At 31.8% G+C, this 19,623-nt stretch overlaps 2 protein-coding genes across 3 annotated transcripts; one reads left to right on the forward strand and one right to left on the reverse strand.

The window, feature by feature from the left end:
• The first annotated feature begins 722 nt into the window (after nt 1–722).
• Nucleotides 723–11,126, forward strand: LOC123676459 (maspardin-like). The gene is made up of 5 exons (XM_045612362.1): nt 723–991; nt 1,051–1,291; nt 1,477–1,706; nt 6,578–6,826; nt 10,626–11,126. The coding sequence occupies exons 1-5, from the start codon at nt 893–895 to the stop codon at nt 10,692–10,694; spliced, it is 888 nt and encodes a 295-aa protein (XP_045468318.1). The 5' UTR covers nt 723–892; the 3' UTR covers nt 10,695–11,126.
• A 669-nt stretch (nt 11,127–11,795) lies between these two features.
• Nucleotides 11,796–16,363, reverse strand: LOC123676451. 2 transcript variants are annotated; one of them, XM_045612351.1, is made up of 2 exons: nt 16,142–16,363; nt 11,796–15,479 (listed from the first exon to the last, which is right to left on the reverse strand). In XM_045612351.1, exon 2 carries the CDS (start codon nt 15,469–15,471, stop codon nt 11,974–11,976), a length of 3,498 nt encoding a protein of 1,165 aa, XP_045468307.1. In that variant the 5' UTR covers nt 15,472–15,479; nt 16,142–16,363; the 3' UTR covers nt 11,796–11,973. The 2 variants fall into 2 exon arrangements, with proteins under 2 accessions (XP_045468307.1, XP_045468297.1); XM_045612341.1 differs by having other exon boundaries at nt 16,114–16,363.
• Between the last annotated feature and the right edge of the window lie 3,260 nt (nt 16,364–19,623).

Here is a 19,623-nt window from a genome sequence, read left to right on the forward strand (position 1 = left end):
GCCACCAGGTAGTAGTTCAGTAGTTGAACACCATGATACAATAGGACAAGGAATCACAATAAATTTTTTCGCAACAATTCATATACACCCAGTGCCAGTATATTGTATTGATATTTTCTGACACTATCGAAATGTATTGAAATACAGAGGGTCCCAGGAGTAACTCTACAAACTCTTACCAGATATACAGTAGGACTAGAGGAGTATGGATTTACAATAAGAAATTAATTTTTGGCTTTTCTAAGAAAGTTACAGGGTGAGTTTCAGATGGTTTATTGATACATGCGGAGATCGAGTCAAAGATATTAATTGTTTCAATATTCCAGGACCGGACTCATTATTTCTCATTTAAAATGTTCAGGTTAAAAATATCATTTTGTATTTCCAATTCAGAATATTTGTTTAGATTTCCAAAAAGAGCATAAATTCAGCCCATAGACCTGATATAAAATGTGTGATATTAGGTCTATGATTCAGCCTTGATACGCAGTATTTAGAGATGGGCTAAAATGTCGATATTTTTTCAGAAAATGTTGGATAAATATCGTCAATATTTTCTAATCCAATACTATCGTGGCTTACGGTAGGAATGATGCGAACGATGTGGCATACCGTAACCGAACGCAGTAACAGAATAGATAACCCTCACTCCTCACTGCATATGGAATGAAAACAAAAAAAAACTTCATTACTTTCTATGGTTAGTATTTTGCTTAACCTTTAAATTAAACAATTCAAGAAAATATAGAAAAAGAAGGGGGAAGTAAAAAAAAAGTTATAAATGGTTGGAAGGAAAACTAAGAATTCAAAATATTCATTTGGTAACGATATACGATACGATTTTATTTGACCGATTGAACCATAATCAATTGACGAGTATTAGCTGTGAATAATGAGTTTTATAAGCGAATTATCCCAGTCCAAAGAATACTTGAGCTTCAGAAGTAGTGTACCTTTAAAAGTTATAGTTGTAGATAGTGATGACAAAAAGGTTAGCGGATCTTGTTCATATTATATATATGTATTTCAACTTCAACTTGTGACTTTAAGGGATGGAAAGTTTTCGATTGTGGACCAAAAACAATAAAATGTCCACTTGTTTGTCTACCTCCAGTATCAGGATCAGCTGATATATATTTTAAACAAGCATTAAGTTTATCAGCCAAAGGAATACGCGTTATATCTGTGGAAGCTCCTGTTTATTGGAATGTAAGAGATTGGTGTGAAGGTTTTAGAAAACTTTTGGATCATTTATGTCTCGATAAAGTTCATATTTTTGGTGCCTCATTAGGTAATGAGAAAATTGTACTTTAATTTTTGGTAAACCCAATTTTTCAATCATACTTAAGTGCCTACAACAACAATTATTCCATAAGAAATAACAGAAAATATTAAAATATTGTTATTGTTTTTATCTCAATTTAAAACATTCAAAATCAGAATATGCTATTTCACTGATAGAATATAAATTTTCAGGTGGATATTTGGCTCAAAAATTTGCTGAATATTCTTATTTAAATTCAAGAGTGGCATCTTTAATTTTATGTAATACATTCAATGATACTTCCATTTTCAACTCTCATGAATCGGCTGCTTTATATTGGCTATTACCAGCACTGGTACTTAAAAGACTGATTGTTGGCAATTTCAAACCTGATAAAGTAGACTTTAATATTTTGGAAGCTGCAGAATTCATGGCAGAAAAGGTAAAAATTAATTTTTATTTACCCGTTTTAAATAAGCAGGCTCCTTGATGAAAACACCTGAGCCAAAACTAGGAACATGCAGTCGGTTTTTGATTTCTTTTCGAAATACATATTCTTTTGTATTGGTTCTAGTTGTGAGTTCTTATCTTATAATTTCAAATTCTTTATCAACTTTTTTTGGGATTCAAAGTTAATTCTAGTACAATAATAGGACAAACATTGCATTGTTATTATTCATTTCTAGAATCAGATGAACTTTATTTGAAATCACTAAATCATACTTATGTTCTGCCAGTTGAATTTGATAAAGTGCACTATTCCATATTTACGTTTTATTTGTTAGGCCATAAACATGGTAACTTTCGAATGGAGAGACCTAGAATTATTAAATTTTCAGGGTAGGTTCGGATTTCCAATGTCCCAGTTAAGTTTGTTGATGGCATAATCCGACTAGAGGTTCAGAAATATGGCTGTTGAAAATTTTGTTTTCCTGTTAATTTCAAAACTCCATATTTGATCGGTATGAAATATTGTGGTTTTAGGAATATTGCATTTAGATGTGAAATAACAATTTCAAGTTCAATGCCGAATATGTTCACCGAAACCAGAGAAAACTAGTGAAGAAAATTGAAAAAAAAATTTGGTTACCTATAAACTGATGGAATTCAGATTTTGAAAGTTTATAATTATGTCTTTTGGGAAGAAAATTTTTTTTTTGAAAAACTATTCACTTAGAAATGGAACAATAGTGACACGATTTAGCTAAATTGATAATGTCACATGTATTTATAAAATTCCTTATCTAAAATGACTGTGTCGTGATTGCAGGTGGAATTCTGCACTATCATCAAAAAGTAATACAGTTATATAAATAAATTGTTTCAGAATATAAAGTTCAGACTAATATCAAATACCATTTTCAAGCTTTGTGCGAAAATTCAAGCTGATCACATGAGCAGAACCGTAGATATGCAAGAAGAATATTGGAGAAGAAATACCCAATATTTCCATGACAACATATCTGATGGGGTTGAGATTTCGCATGTAGAGAAAATTTCAAGTTTCATGCATAATTTCGTCGTCAAAATTATAGAAAATCCAAGTCAAGAGGTTTAGAGTTCTTGTTCATTCATGCGCCAATTGCACCCTTGGATATACCTACATATATACAGTGGTATAAGATAGTATAAGGATTATACTATGGTAGTACCCAACCAATTGGTGTATTAATGAAAGACAAGAAAAATTTTTATGTCGAGTTTACGGTGCGAAGATGTTTGAGATTAGTAAATTTGACTAAAAAATTCATTAGTGAAATTCATTTGAATAAAAAAAATTATTTCTCTATTTCAGTATAGTAATGTGTTCATTACAGTTCTAAAAACAGTGCAAATGAACTTATCACAGCATTGTTTTCAGTTATATTTTTCGTTTTGTGGTTGTCTACACAGAATTCCAATACTATCAAAATTCAACACACGTTAAGAGCACGTTCACATGACGAGCGGTCTACGCGCCTTTGAATGAGCGGTGGATAATTGGATACCGTTCACATGGAACGCGGTTGCCAAGCGGTGACCGCTCGTTGCCGTAACGGCCCGTATTCAGTTTGAATTCTACATTTTAATTTAAATCTGGATTCAGTATCAGATTCAGGTGAAAATTAAACTTTTTTAAGTTTTGATAGGTAATTATAGATCGAATAGTTTCTATTATTCATCAATTAAAACTGATCCTACTTAAATCATCTTCGAATTTGCCGATGACATCGTCCTAATAAGTAGCAACATGCAGGAATTGAGCGAGATGTTAAAACAACTTATTGATGCTCTGAAAAAAGTCGGTTTGAAAATTAATGTTTCAAAGACCAAACTTATCAATAACATCACAGAACACATAAACATTGACGGCACACAACTTGAAAATGTAGAAGAATATATAATATATAATCAATAAGAATCGGCAAAGAAAATCAAACAGCAGAGATAAAAAGAAGAATCAGGCTAACTTGGATGGCTTTTGGAAAGATGAAATATATATTCAGGAATAACGACATCTCAATAAACCTTAAAAGGAAAGTTTTCGATGCCTGCATATTACCGGTAGCGACATATGGCCTGGAAACTATGGCAATAACTAAAAAGACCGCAAACCAGCTGAGGGTGATGCAGAGAGCGATGGAAAGGACTATGCTCAATGTCTGTCTTAGAGACAGAAAAAGGAATGAAGAAATCCGACAAAGAACTAGAGTAGTAGATATTATAGCGCGTGTTGCAGAATTGAAGTGGCAGTGGGCAGGACACGTGGCTCGACAGGAAAAATAAATGTAAATTAAATTCAACACAAACAGCAGCTAGAATACAGTTGTTTAAAGTTTTTCAATAGACTGCCTAATGAAATCAAAGAAATAAATAATTATAAACCATTTAAGAATATAATATTTAATTTCTTGTTGAATAATTATAATTAGAACCATATACTTAGTATAGTAGATTTCTGCTGTTAAGTGGTAGGTGAATGTTATTTTGATACTATTTATCTTCATTTGTATTTGTTCTACGTGTATCTCACGATTTCTAAATAAATAGCTATTATCATTTTTATGTGGTCACATAATAAATATTTTTTCTTCATTAGCATCTCCTTCACAGGATATGATGACGAGTTCTTCCCAAGCCCGTCTCCTTGAGTTTTTATCTGAATATACACTACTTGTCATGTCGCATATTACAGGAAAATTCTCAATTTCATCTATGAATAATTTAGGAGCGTCCGGTTCCATTTTGAAATATTTCTGACCGAACGGATCGAAGGAAAATACGTAAATACGTCTCTGGCCTCTATCAGCTCGTGCAAGCGCGCTCATCTGAACGGATACATCAGAAACCTATGATCTCAAACCGCGAGCCAACGCGCGGTTACTATTCATGTACTTGTAAACGCGCGGTTTCAAACCGCGCGTAAACCGCTCGTCATGTGAACGGGCTCTAAGTGTAATTATAATATAATTTGGATTAAGTGAAATGATTTGCTACATTATTCGCAGTTTCTCTTAATTCTTTTGGTGTTGAATCGATTTTGTCCGACACAATTCACGAATTTAATGCGTAATTATAAATTTATTTCAAAATTCGAAACGTACGGTTTAAATTCAAATTCCGTAATCTGTCAATTATCGTAGCAGTCACACCAACTGCCAAGATACAATACAAAAGTCACTAGGATGTATAATCTGAAACTCGCTCCTTCGTCGCTCGTTTTCGAATTTCGCATTCTTGTTGGAATAGGAGCCCATTCTGCAACTTGGTTTAGAATATACTATTAATTCGTTCTTTCAGTAATCCAGATTTCCCAGTTGTAGATAATGCCGCCCTCCATTATTTGCCGCCCCTCTAGAGTGGGCCCTGCAGTTTCAGGTTCCTAGCTCAGTTTCGATTTTAGAAAAAGCTTGATAATTTGGATGATGCGGATGAAGTATTATTCAAATGCGCCCACGACCAACACTAGTTAATTTGATATAAAAAATGAAGAATATATTAAAATAATGGAATGTGGTATGAAATAATAATACTTCTTACATTTCTGAAGAAGGATCAGGTGGAAGTGATGAAATGGAATCGTTTTCTTATATTTTGCATTCCATTCTGAGGCATCAACATTCTGATCAGAGAATTGAAAAGAAAATAATCCATAACCCCAAGTGGCAATAAAATTCGGCAACGTAAAGCGAACGCCGACAAGCCTGATGACTGCATGTAATTTTTTTTTGCGTCAATAACTCGTAAACAGCACTATGAGGGAATCACACCTCATCTAGATATTTATGGGTATAATGTATAATGCGGTACCTTTGATGGTTTTTGATGTTAATTATATTTATCGGTATTCCTTCCTGTTGTTGCTGACTGAATTAAATCTCATTTGGTACTTTGAATTTCTATGCATGTTATTTTTGTTGATCAAGCTTGAAGTGCCGCCCTTGAATTTGGCCGCCCTAGGCGATCACCTACCCCCTAGCGACGGCCCTGGGTATTCAGTTGATTTCATATGGTTTTAGATATAGACTATTGCGATTTTCAATATTCAACAAATTTTGTAATCAAAACAAAATAGGTAAAATTGTTCCTAGTTCGGCTCTGATTTTTTTATTTAAAATACGACAATTTGTTCTGTGTTATGAGCGAATCTCATCATTCAAATTTGAACCAATTGCAATTGAGCAGCGGCTATAATTACGGAACTCTTAAACAGATTTTTCCCTTCCCTGAAAATTTAAAGTTTCCAGGTTTTTAATGTTTGAGATTATAGTATTCATGTCTAGACCAAATTAAATTTTTCCACGAAATCGTTATCAGTGAGTTGAATATCATTGTTTGGGACCCCTTCTGGCACAAAATTCGAAAAATACAGGAATCGCGATGATATGAAAAAGCTTCCTGTTCGGGAAACAAACTCTCAAAAAATTTCTAATCGAATAACTCCATAAGTAGAATTAGCTCATATGTACTAATTTTTAAATAAAGTAATCAAAATTGCTTGGTTTATGAAAAAATTGTCTAGCTTGCCTCATGGATTTAACTTACCATTAAAACAATTTCGGTAGAAAGCTACTATAAACTATGAGATAGTAAAAACCATGTTTCAATATACATATACCTTCACTGTCAAGTTGTTACTTCTTACAACTTAATTTCAGTTAAATAAGCTCTACAGGTTGGCCCATTTTTTGAATTGACCAATCAATATGCACTACTATCAATATTAAATACAAGTATCACCCCAAATTCAAAAGAATAATTAACAAATAACATATATGAAAGCGTATTTCAAATGTGTGAATGAAATTTTGATATGTATTGTTATAATTTCAGTTGGAATGCTTAAGCCAAATAGAATTAGCTAGTCGACTCACATTAAATTGTTTGAAAGGATATGTGGAAGCACATAAACTCAGAGATATTCCAGTTACAATTATCGATGTTTTCGATGAATATGCTTTATCAAGTGCTGTTAGGGAAGAACTTTATAAATGTTACCCAGAAGCCAAAATTGCAAACTTGAAATCTGGTGGCAATTTCCCATATTTAAGCCGATGTCAAGAAGTAAATTTGTACATTCAGGTGAGTTATTTCAAAATAATGAACGTAATTTTTTACCCATATATTCATTTGTACTCAACAAAACGAATGAATCTTTGATGGAAATAATAAACCGAAACAGATTGTTATATTTTTATAGATTTTGATGTGCAAGGATTTTCTTATATAATGATAATAATTATATGGCCGATATTATGGTGGTATTCACATTGTTGTCTGATTTTAATTTTTTCTGGCATAATAATGAACTTTGTTATTTCAAACGGATGAAATGAAATGTATATTTTTTGTCTTCTTAAATCCTCAAAAAATACCCAATATTGATTGACTGAGTTCAAGCAGCATGTAATGAAGTAGATAAAAAATCAACCAGAAAAATGGCTCAAATAGCTCATTATTATATACCGGGAGCCAAAAAGCATGTAGAAGAAATGAAAATTGGAAATATTCGAAAATAATTGTTAATAAATGTATTGTTTTTTTAATAATTTTATTTCAATTTACGATTTTTAGATACTTTTCATTCCTTAATTTTTTTTCAAATGAATTAACTTCCACCGTTCCTTCAATTATTGGCAAATGTAGTAAATAAAATGTTTCAAAACATAATTTTCTGAGAATTAAATATATCTATAATTTGGCTATAGTTATTTAGGATTCGCTTTTGAACCTAGTTTTTTTTTAAACACTTTCAGCTGATGTTACTGAATGCTATCTTTATTTGTAATTCACATTTACATCGATAATTATTAAAAAAGAGTCCTTTTGTTACAATTCTGCTGAAAAAAATCATCTTCATTTGAAGAAAAACCTTCAATACCAAGTTTTAAATACTTGAACATTAAATTGTTGTGCAAGATGGATCAACCCATATATCACAGATTAGCTGGTCTGTATACCAGTGAATAGTGATATGGAGTATTTTCGATAATTAATGCTACATAAAATGTGAATACTAAGTGCGACAGTATTGTCAAATAGACTTTTTTTATGAAATATCAAATTGCCTTCATAAGAGTACATTTTTCTTTGAAAAAATTATGACTTAACTTGATGTAACATCAAAAATATAATAGTGCGGGCCTGCACTACTGATTATTAATTTGGACTGAATATTCGTGAATTAAACCAAAACCGTTATATTAAACACCGAAAACTTTATTCTACCAAACTTCAACTTTTCTTTCCGAACCGATACATCTCATTTATTGTCTGACAAAACATACGTCTCGATATTCCCAGAACATGCGACGTTGCCATAACTAAACATCATAATAACTAGAAAAGGGCTAAAACATCATACTGACAAAGAAACTGCAACGGCCAGAAGGAGCTGTTTAAATTTTAATTTTTTTTAAAACATAAATTGTATAGCAAGGAGTTAATTATTAAAATTTGGAGAAAAAAAACGAAGAGTATACAATTTTTTCTAATAAATTTGTTAATAATGTATTTGCCCACCGCGATTATCTATACACTCCCCAACACGTCTCGGCATTGATGCAATAAGATAGTCTATTTCTTCTTGAGGGATACTATCCCAAGTTACCTGTACTTCATGTCTCAGAGCCACCAAAGTCCGTGGGGGCTGGGGTAAAGTTCCAAGCCTTCTACTCATGATGTCCCAAACATGCTCTATGGGCGAAAGATCCGGGGATCTGGGCGGTCAAGGCAAAAGATTCACATGGGTCGCTTTGAAAAAGTTTAAACTAATTCCGGCAATATGAGGTCGGGCATTATCTTGCTGAAATATTTGATTCTCGAGCCGGTCAAGGTAAGAGAGAACATATGGTTCCACTATTTCTTGAAGGTAACGACCTCAAATAAAGACTAAAGGTGACCTACTTGCACCCCATACCATAACGCCTACTGTCCGGTCTACATGACGCTCAACATCAAACTGAGGTTCACGTCTTTCTCCCCGACGTCGTCTAACCCGTCTTCGGCCATCATATGCACCCAAAGAGAATCGAGATTCATCAGAAAAGACGACCTGATGCCATTCCACATTCCAATGTTGACGTTCTCTGCACCACTGTAATCGTTGCCGGTGATGCTCAACCGTTAGAGCTAACACACGATGGGGTCGATAATGCTGCAGTCTAAAGAACCTTATCCGGCGGACAGTTACAGGATGGCCTTGTTCTCCTAATCACTCATCCAAAGACCGAGTTGTTGCAAATCGGTCTTTAATAGCAAGGCACACGTAAGGGAATTTTGGAAGATTTGATCTAGCGCCGATCAGATCGCTCTTATTATCTGTCAATTAATGCGCAATGACAGTCCCAGTCGTTGAACGATCCGGACTGTCACAGTTCTCCCCCTCCGTCCAATCCCCTCGAACTTTGAGAGAATTTGCCACTAACTAGACGAGATATGTACAGGGTGGGCAAATAAGCGAGGTAAGCGGCTATATCTCCACTCATCGTAGAGACTTTCGGTAGAGGTATGAAGTTCATACCTCTACCGCAAGGGGGAGTAATAGCTATCGTCGAGTAAAAAAATGAATTTTACTCGAAAATGTTTCATATAAAGTTGAAGAAAAAATATTATCACTCTAATCCTTGTAAAATTCTCTATCTTTTTGAATTGTCACTTTCGATTTTACGACATCAAATAAGGATAGGGGAAAGGGAGAAATCTGACTGAGTGAAATGCCTGTAACTTCAGTTTGGCTCAACATTTTTGAGCAAATTAGATCTCGCCTGAGAGATAATATCTTGTTGATTGAGGACAAAATATACTCATGATAAATTTGTTTTTGCTGCTTTCGATAGGGGGCGCTAAGTCAGAAGTTCATTGTTTTGTTCATTTTACTCCGAAATTTCAAATGTAATGATAAGATTTTCTTAACAGAAACAGAAAGTCCATCAAATTTGCATGAAAAAACCTGAAGGTCGCAAAGCGATAGCTTCAGGCGTTCTGGAGTTATGGCCGAACGAAGATATTCTTCAACCGATGCACGGCGAAAAACCAAATTGTGTCTTTAGGTTCTGACAAAAACAGAAATCCCATCAAATTTGTATGAAAAAACCACAAGGTCGCAAAGCGATAGCTTAAGGCGTTCTGGAGTTATGGCCGAAAAAAGATATTCTTCAACTGATGCACTGAAAAACTAAATTGTGTCTTCTTTCGGCCATAACTCTAGAACGCCTGAAGCTATCGCTTTGCGACTTTCTGGTTTTTTCATACAAATTTGATGGGATTTATGTTTTTGTCAGAACCTAAAGACACAATTTGGTTTTTTGCAGTGCATCAGTTGAAGAAAATCTCCTCGAACAGCTGGTTTGTTGTAAAATTTAAAAAACTTGCAAAAAACAACTACAATATTTAAGTAACAAAAATTGTTCATAAGAAAAGACCTTCACGATTTTGTTCTTCAAATTCAATTATTTACTCTTTGCTATACTATTTATGTTTCACAAAAAAAAATTAAAATTCAAACCTCTTTCTGGGTGTAGCAGTTTCTTTGCCAGTTAGTTTATATCATAAACGAATAGACTTCAATTTTCAACACTGATTTAGACTATACAAGTGTCCTGAATTTACGCTGGAAGCTGCTAGTTATTCATGAAACAGCCTGTATCCAAATATGCTCTTCCTAGAAGATCTCTAGATGACGGACGTATCATTTTTATTCAATTTTGACATTCTATACATTTCAGGGTGGGTCAAAACTTAGTTTCTTGAACGATTCCAATTATTCATTATTGAAAACAATAACGAAAATTAATTAATGAAAAATACTCCAGATATGATCATGAAATTCAAAATATTTCCCTCAAAAATTGTTGAAACTCTGATATTTTTTTTATTTCAGATACACTTGAGACAATTTGACGGTAATGATCTTTCACCTTCCAATATACCTTTATTGAACCGTTGCTGACGATATGTATACAATACATATATTTTTTTTTTCTATTTTTTTGGACGATATATCCATTTACATAATTTTATTATAATGAAAAAAGTTATATATATTTATATATTGTTCTCAAATTTGTTTTTATCAGATGTAAGATATACTCATATAATCGTTGAAAATTATTTTATTATTGACAAATTTTTGTATATCTTGTGACTTGATCATAAATAATAAAAATATCTTTGTCAACTATTAATCATTCCCAAATCTTGTCTTCAATTTTTACAACAATTTATATTACATAATTCCATCTGGAATTATTTTGCATGTGTCCGCAATGTCTGATATTATTTGATCGATTGAGTCACTTTATATACGGATATGAAAAAAATCATAACACAAGATTAAAATGCTTTTTTTTCGTGAATCCAATAAACCATTTTACATAACAAATATACTTTATGAATTCCATTGGCCCACTACCACATCCTACCAGCAGATTATTTTTCTCAAACTTATTTGATATTTATAAGTACATTGTCTCCTCTTTCAGGATTTATGATACTCAGGTGAAATAGGTACTAATTTATTGGTCAAGGCAAAGAGTCCATAGGAAAGGGGATAGTTACATTTTTGATGGTCTATTTTGCTCAATATTTGAAAGTCTTATGCATTGAACATTGTATTATGGGTTGGAATTTTTCTTCATTTAATTATATAAAAGGATAACAAACATTTTTTGTTGAAACAATAATTTCTTCACATCATTTTATATTTCAACTACATACTACTGGATGGAATCTCAAGTTTTTACATGTCGAACATGGAAAAAATAACAAGGGATAAAATCAAAAGTACATAACAAGGAATTTTGCCAATAGGTATCTTAAAAATTGAAATATTAACTAGAATTTTTAATCCGGCATTTCAGTATAAAGTAGAACTGGCGGTTTATTTGATTAACTCATTTCCCAAAAAGGTAGAAAAGTTTTAAATAATGCTTATTAATAATGATTAAGAAAATACTCTTCGGCCGGCATCTCACAGTTGCGTCCCCAACTTTTATATATATTTTTTTCCTCTATTCAATAGGTGAATTTACTTGAGAAAAAAATAAAAATCTTCAAAAATTCAAGCATATATTATATTATTTGAACAATTTGTTTTATATAGATAAATATATTGTAAAAGTATCTATACTATACTTCAAGTAAAAATATGTGCATGCTCACATACAAATAACTGTACTTCTGTAGCTTCTAGGAGTATATCAAAATATGGATATATGCATAGTAATATGTTAATAATAACCAATAGAATTTTCTTTAAGTTTTCCATACAAGCAAATTTTAATAATTTGATCTTTTTCAAAGAGTTTCTTAAGTAACTTTTTATAGGCTTCTTGAACATCCTCCTTATGGTTTTCATTTGGCAAAAGATCAATAACTAAGGCACAATGTTCTGGAGAATCTTTGAAATCTAGAAAATTATCCAAAAATTTTAGAACCTGTAAATCATGATCATCATCTTTATAGATTAAGCTGAGGAAGAACGTTAAGAAATATTTAAAATTTCCAATAATCAAATTTCCATATTTCTCAAGAGTAGAAGAGAAATATTCACTCATTTCTTTAGGAAGTGAATCTGAGTTACTATCCGAAGCTGTATGAATAACAATAAAGTCCAGAAAGATATGCTCTTCAAATGTTTCTTCAATTGTGAATTCTCTTTTCCAGGCAGCAGAGAATATCTTAGGAAGATTTTCATCATATTTCAACCCGTTTGTATCCCTCTTCAGCATTTTTTTGAATATATTGAAACAGAACTTACTTATTATTTTCAGTATATTGATTTTTTTTTCATCATCATTCCAAAACATTTCCTTGAGTTTATGTATGCATTCAAATATAAACTTTACTTTTTTCTCTGTATTTCCAGAGAATAACAAAAAATAATTTGTGAAATTAAATACTGTATCATTCATAGAACAGTCATCTAAGTCAAATAGATAATTTTCAATGATGCTCATAGCAAATTCTTCACGTAATAGTTTGATATCACTTGGATTCAAATTTGATAATAGTGATGCCATATTATCATCCATTTTAACTCCATCTTTTTTAACTTTACAAAGTTTTTCCCAAACACATTCAGTAAACACAGCTCGATGTTTTATTGGAACTTTATGAACATTTGTAATTAGCTTCAGTATATCCTTTTGTTCTTTTTTAAGCTGTCCAATATATTCACTTAATAATGGCCAACACTTTTCAATGTTATTTCTCAAATAATACTTGTAACAACTCAGAAACATATGTTGTCTTACAGACACATTTTTCTCTAACTGTTCAACCTGGTTGTATTTCATCATAACTTTATCTATTGGACATATCAGACTTGTGAGAAATATGGAGTGCTTTCTCGTAGAAACAGCCTTAGTACCCAATTCTTCTAAGGCCGGATATAAGAGTTTTTCTGGAATTCTACAGAAACTACTGTAGACTGAGGGTAATGCAGAAGGTAATACATCTCCACGGCAATATTTCAGTAGATCTTGCAGGTTTTGATCTAGATGTATCCTGTTCTTTAGATATTTGGCTAAAGCACATTGAATTTCATAAGATTTTCTGATATCTTCACTTCCTCCAGCTGTATCCACTCTATCAGTCTTTGGAATATATTGTTGAAAAAACTTTTGGAAATCTCGAGATGGCATAAAATATACCAATATTTTAATTACACGTTCTCTTTTTGAGGGTTCTGCATCCTCTAATTCTTTTAAACATAGTTTTGTTATATCATTTGGGATTTCAATATGTTCATATTTCTTCAAATTATGTACTAAGTTTATGTCCTTATTTTCCAGCATGATTCCAACTTTATTTAAATTATTCTTCAAAATCTCAGGTTTATACTTGAGGAACCATTTTGTGATAGAAGTATCTTTTAGGTTTTTGAAATTGTGCCAGTAAACTTCATCTAGAATTGATGACTCTTGACCTTCTTTTTGTCTACAAACTAAATATTTAAAAGCTTTTGATAGTGATTTATCTAATTTTTCTTTGTCTTTCAGAACTGAGAAAACGCTCAAAATATTCTGTTGATCATGAAGTGAAATTGGATTGTTTGGGTGTTTCTTATTCCAATTCATCACACTTAATATAATTTGAACAATTAAGTTGAGTTTTTTATCATCAGTTACTTGGGGATAATATTTTATGTATAATTCAAGCATGGATTTCTCAAAACTATCATCATTATACTTGAAATCCACTAGCTTCTGTGGTATTTCTTTCAAAAGAGTTAAAACCAATTCATCTATAGGTTGGTTTTGTGATCGAAGAAACCTTATGTACTCCATAAAAATTGGATAGAACATTTTTTGTTTTTTGAATAACTGTACAGTAATGATCTCATTTATGTATTTCCAATGTTCTCCAGTAAGTTTCTTCATCTCTAACTCATCATATAAACAACGTAAGAAATTATAAAGTATGCTAACATCACTATTTCTATGTCTTTGACAAAAAGATTTGAGGATGTTCACTAGAGTATCATAATCTTTGTTTAATTTGCAAGTTGTTATCAATGTATTGAAAACAGTTTTTCTCTCAGCAATTCCATTTTCATCTCCAAGCATATAATCTTCTTCATCAAATTCCATAGTAGAGCATTTCATCGCGCATCTTGCCATCATTGCTCCATCTGTATACTTCTCATAATTTGACCTCTTTTCAAACTTTTTCAACCAGTTTACTCTTTCCTCTTTGTCCGGTATTAGTTCAATAAGTCTTTCATCCATATAGTCTGAGTTTTCCCAAAGACTTTTTTTGTAGATTTCTTGAAAAGCATTAAAATATAATTGATATTGCTTGCTTTTACGATAATATTTCATTAAAGACTTTGCATTACAATATTGAAATTCATATAAGTCCTTAGGTAAGGCTTTCTTATAGAATTCAGGAAAGTTATCACCTAATTTTCTTACAAGAGCATCATTCCTCAAAAAAGAAATATATTTATTTGGATCAGCCATAATTTCATCTTTTTTTATCAAGAGAAATTTTTTTGTAGTTTGTCTACCAAAATTTCTTTTGTATATATTGAATTTTTTTCCAAATTCATCAAAAAAAATAGGATCTTTCGTTACAATGTAATCGAAAAAGGAACGCCATTTATAGTTGTCCAGATACGATTCCTCTTGTTTCATCATTTCAAAATAAAATGTGACCAAAGATGGATTTTTATCTAAAAGTAACTTCAATTGTGACGAAGAGAGCCAGCAAAGATTTTTTTCTAGCATTTCCTTAATTTTTTCATCAGGACAACCAGTCAACAGTATTGAAGAAACTTGCCAACCATATGCAGAACATAATGTTTCAAATAAATTTTTAATTAATTCTTCATCTTTGATGTAAACTAGTATTTTCTTGAGAATTTTTGTTCTTATAGAGAGAGATAAATGAGGAAATAGATCTTGAACAAACCTATCTGGAGTAAATGTTTTAACCAGTTCTTTTATAAACCAAGATTGTTTGATAATTTTACTGGCTTCAATTTCATTTCCATCCTTTAGTATGTTTATGAGGTCATTAGAACGTTTGAAAATCAATAGAATTTCAATTTTGAATGTTTCTTCGAGGTATGATGTAGGTTTCAATTCCTGCAAAATCAAATCGATAGTATCTGATGATGCATTCTTTAAAATCTGCAGTAAATTATGCAGAGATTTCTTTTTTTCCTTCAAAGTTACCCCTTCCAGTTGATGAAATTTCGTTATGAATTCTTCAGGCAACATGTTTTGACCTGTAAATATATCTAGTGAGTTGAATTAATAGTTCTAGAGTCTTCATTTATATCTTTTTTCAGATAATGAAATGATATTCATTCAAATAGATGTTGAAATGTGAAAACTTTCACAATTCGAGCTTAGAGAACGAAAAAAGACAAGTAAATTTTAAACGCGTATAGTATTAACAAAGAGTATCGAAATTCAAGTTTAAAAAAATACCAACTACTGAAAAACAATTTAAATTTAATGATATGTTGAAGAAGCTTTCTATGCATACGCTATATGTTATAATATTGAAATCGGTCTTATATAATTCGTTCCCACAGCTTATTCCATATTGAGTAATGATATCATATTGAAAATTTGTTTCCATATTAATCCAGTCAGTGACAACATCCTACATGTTTGAATTTTCATAATTCCTCAGTTCCTGACATTGAGGTTAAGGAATTACTGATTGGTTTAATTTTACACAGAAACATTTCATCTGAATTATTTCAATGAGTTGAATCACTGACAACTCTATCTTTGATAATATAAATGATAACTAAAATCAAATTTGCAAAGAAATGAACCCAACAAATTCTTAACTATAGGTATAGATTATTGAATAGTGTTATGAATGAAAATAATTCATGACAAACTCACCTCTTTTGAAATGAAGCAAAAGTTTTACCTTAAATAAATAAGAATTGATAATAGCACTTGTGTTTTGTATTTTTTAGAACACGCCCTCTTTTTACCAAAATTATTACTCTTATTAGATCATTCGTAATTTTAACTTCGATGCAGTGGTCTGTCACTGTCAGTTCGCATCTAGGTATTCAAATTATAATTGCGGTCTGCGGATAATTCAAATCCCAGCTTAAATACTTATAATAGTAATTTACGTAACAAGTCCGGAAAATAGGGTTTTTTTGGACGAATAGACAAAATTCCAGGACGAGCGTAAGCGAGTCCTGGAAGTTGCTATTTATTCGAAAATTTCAATGATTTGTCAAACCGATTATCTTCTGTAGATTATCATTTAGATTTCAGATGAATTAGAATAACGATATTTCCACAGCATTCATTTTTATTATTGGATCAGTATTCGCGTATTTTTAAATATATTCCGATAGTTAGCAGTGAAGTATTTGCTAATGAATTTTTAATTCTTCCTTTATATTATTATTGTCTATGAGTATCAGAACTACCTTATATTTTTAACTTGGTTAATTTGGCCTGGTTTTTTGCAAGTAGGTGTAGAGAATTCAGACAGAAGATATAGGGTAAATGCACTGGTTAGCCGACCGGCACTGGTTCTCGACCATTCCGTGATTTGAGATAAAATAATAATAAAAATATATCATGTACCTAGTGCAAAATATTTTCGCGGTATGTGTTCTTGACCATTCTACCCTTCCAAGATAGTTTGCATAGTAGTGGTATAGGTCAAAGTTTTCGCGCTAAAAATTAGTTATAATCGTCTATCATAAAAAAGGGTCCTTTCTCGTCCTCTCTTAGAAAAGTGCTTTGTGATATATGACCAGAAAATAGTAATTATTTCTTATTTTAAATGAATTATGTGTGTATATTTTGTTCCATTTCAACTGTAAGATATATTTTTGAGTGTATTTCAATCAAGAAGCAAATAAATTTATATTTTTTTGTTCAATATTCGGCGGTCGCGAACTGGTATTGGAAAATTTGTAACTTTTATATCTCGACCAAAGTGGTCGAGAACCAATATGTTACTTCAATAATTGTTTATTTCAACCGATATATTTCTGTTGGATCATTTTCGTTTTTTTTTCGATACCCTGATTAATTTATATATCTACTTTCTGAATATTAGTTTGTGACCACCGAATTAACGTTGAAACACTTATTTCTACCCTTTATTTATTCGCGGTCGAGAACCAATTTGATTGTACTCAATTCTCGACCACTGGTGGTCGGTGTTCTATATTTTATTTACTCATTAGTTTCTAAATAGATATTAAGAGCAAAATAACCAAATGATGTTGTATTAGTTGCTATTTTGAAATATTTATAGAAAGTGGAAACTTTTGCGAAATATTTTTTTTTACGTTCCAAGTGTTTCTTACTTGATTACCTCATCTGAAACCCATCTGAGTGATAGGTAGTGATGTCGATGCTACGGTACGAAAGTAAGTACTAATCATTCATCTCGCTCTAAAGTTTTTTATTAAATTTTTAAGTGGAGCGGCCACTATTATTAGTGGTCGAAAACTTAACACAAAAATGGTCGAGAACTCTGCGGCATGGTCGAGAACCGAAGGTTATTGAGATTTTCTATATGGTTTCACATTTCAAAGGTTAAATGCGGAAAGAACGCTTAAAATTATATGACAAATCATTTAAAACTCGCCAAAGAATCGATGTTTCTGTTAACTGGTCGAGAACCAGTGCATTTACCCTATAATAATTTGAATACTTAAATCACGTGTAAAATTATTCATTCTGGTTAAAATTGGTATGAGTTGCACCACTTGCAGCTGGAAACGGTCTACAGGACGTTGCCATAATAAATTTGCAAATAATAATAATAAAAGTTGCAAATACATTCTATTCTATATTTTCATGCCCCAGAACACCTCAATTAGTCAGAAAGACGTTCACAATTGTATCTCCAGAAGCTTGAGGCAGATGTCTTTCGATGATTTTTAAAATTCTGCTCCTGTATGTTTTTTTGAGGCATGACCTGCAGATTGATCAAGGATGTGAATGGATATGTTCATTAATTGGACATCTAGGATTATATCATAATGAGGACTGAAGAGGTCCTCATAGCCATGAGGCATGTTTGATGCACTATCATAGTTGCAATAGCTGGAAGTTGACATAATGGAAATATTGAGAGCTGCATTAACGCGACTATTGTGCCTTTGGAGACAATCCTCCTGAAATTGTGCATGAACATTCGATGGATTACATTTTCACATATACAAATTAAAATTAAAGCAAAAGTCGGATCTTAAACATAATATGGTGAGAAAATCAGTAAACTTGATGTGGGAAACTCCCCAGGTCTCCCTTTATAATGATAATAGTTTATTGATTCCTTATGATATAATATACAAAATCTCTTTTTAAATACAATTTCAATAATCCACCAATTTCAATACTATAGGCATTAATTCAATTTTGTCTTTCATCGACTGAGAATGAATGCTTAAATATGGTAATTTGTGTTTTGGAGAGAAAAAAAGTAGGTTGGAGAATATGGTCACATTTTTGAAAAGAAAATTATGATGAGAAGATGATGCATTATTCTTCTTCATCTTAATTTAAACCTAGGGCTTGCATATTCCACTTTAGTCTTCGGTGGATGTAGATATCCAGGAGTCTTTCCAGCGCTTAGGGGGTCTGTTGACTGGTCTTCTGGTACCTGGGATTCCGTCTCGGGCTATCTTAGCAATTCTGCCTGTGTCTGATGCATTATTGTGGTGCAAAACTCATGATTTTGTTTCAAAAATTATTTCATTTTCCACTAATTTTTTTTCTTGAAAGCTTAGATAATAGTCTTCATTTATTGCCTCACCTTCTCGCAAGAATATCCAGTGCATTCACAAACTTGACATTCTTTTTCATAAACCTTGACATATCCTCTTTTTGACTTTGGATTAATTGAAAAGTGCTCTCATCTCATACGCTTAGTGTTTTCGATAAGCCTTATGTAATATTTTCAGCGCTTCTGCACAGATTTGCATTTTCAAAGCAAAATTCAAGACAGATTCTGTTTCGAAAGATATATCCACGGTGAAACACAAGCAAGATAATATTGATTTAATAAAAATAAATATAAACACTTTTAATTTTCACAGATTTTTATTGATTTGACAATTGTTTCACCGTCTGAGCGGCTTTGTTCAGATTATCATTATTATCAATAATTGTCGAATTATAAAAACCTGTGGAAATTAAAAGTGTTTATATTTATTCTTATCAAGAAATCAAGATAGGTGACAAGAGGAAATATTGTAAGAAAACTAAAGGATAGATGCTGTCCAAACCTCACATGATAAAAAAAGGGCAACCGTTCAAACCTAGCAATAAAAGACATTTCGACAATCTCTTTAAGAAGCCTTTTCAGATTCAAATCAATTCCCGGTACTATATGGTATACTACAGTATACCATTGGCTAACGAAAA

Source organism: Harmonia axyridis, chromosome 1, assembly GCF_914767665.1.
Source record: "Harmonia axyridis chromosome 1, icHarAxyr1.1, whole genome shotgun sequence".
Lineage (NCBI taxonomy): Eukaryota > Metazoa > Arthropoda > Insecta > Coleoptera > Coccinellidae > Harmonia > Harmonia axyridis.

Bases quoted from the DNA above. Each gene is read 5' to 3' on its own strand.
- LOC123676451 (XM_045612351.1), bottom strand. From the start codon at position 15,471: ATGTTGCCTGAAGAATTCATAACGAAATTTCATCAACTGGAAGGGGTA.
- LOC123676459 (XM_045612362.1), top strand. From the start codon at position 893: ATGAGTTTTATAAGCGAATTATCCCAGTCCAAAGAATACTTGAGCTTC. The intron at 1,292-1,476 runs GTAATGAGAAAA...ATAAATTTTCAG, and splicing joins TATTTTTGGTGCCTCATTAG to GTGGATATTTGGCTCAAAAA. The intron at 6,827-10,625 runs GTGAGTTATTTC...TTTTTATTTCAG, and splicing joins AAGTAAATTTGTACATTCAG to ATACACTTGAGACAATTTGA.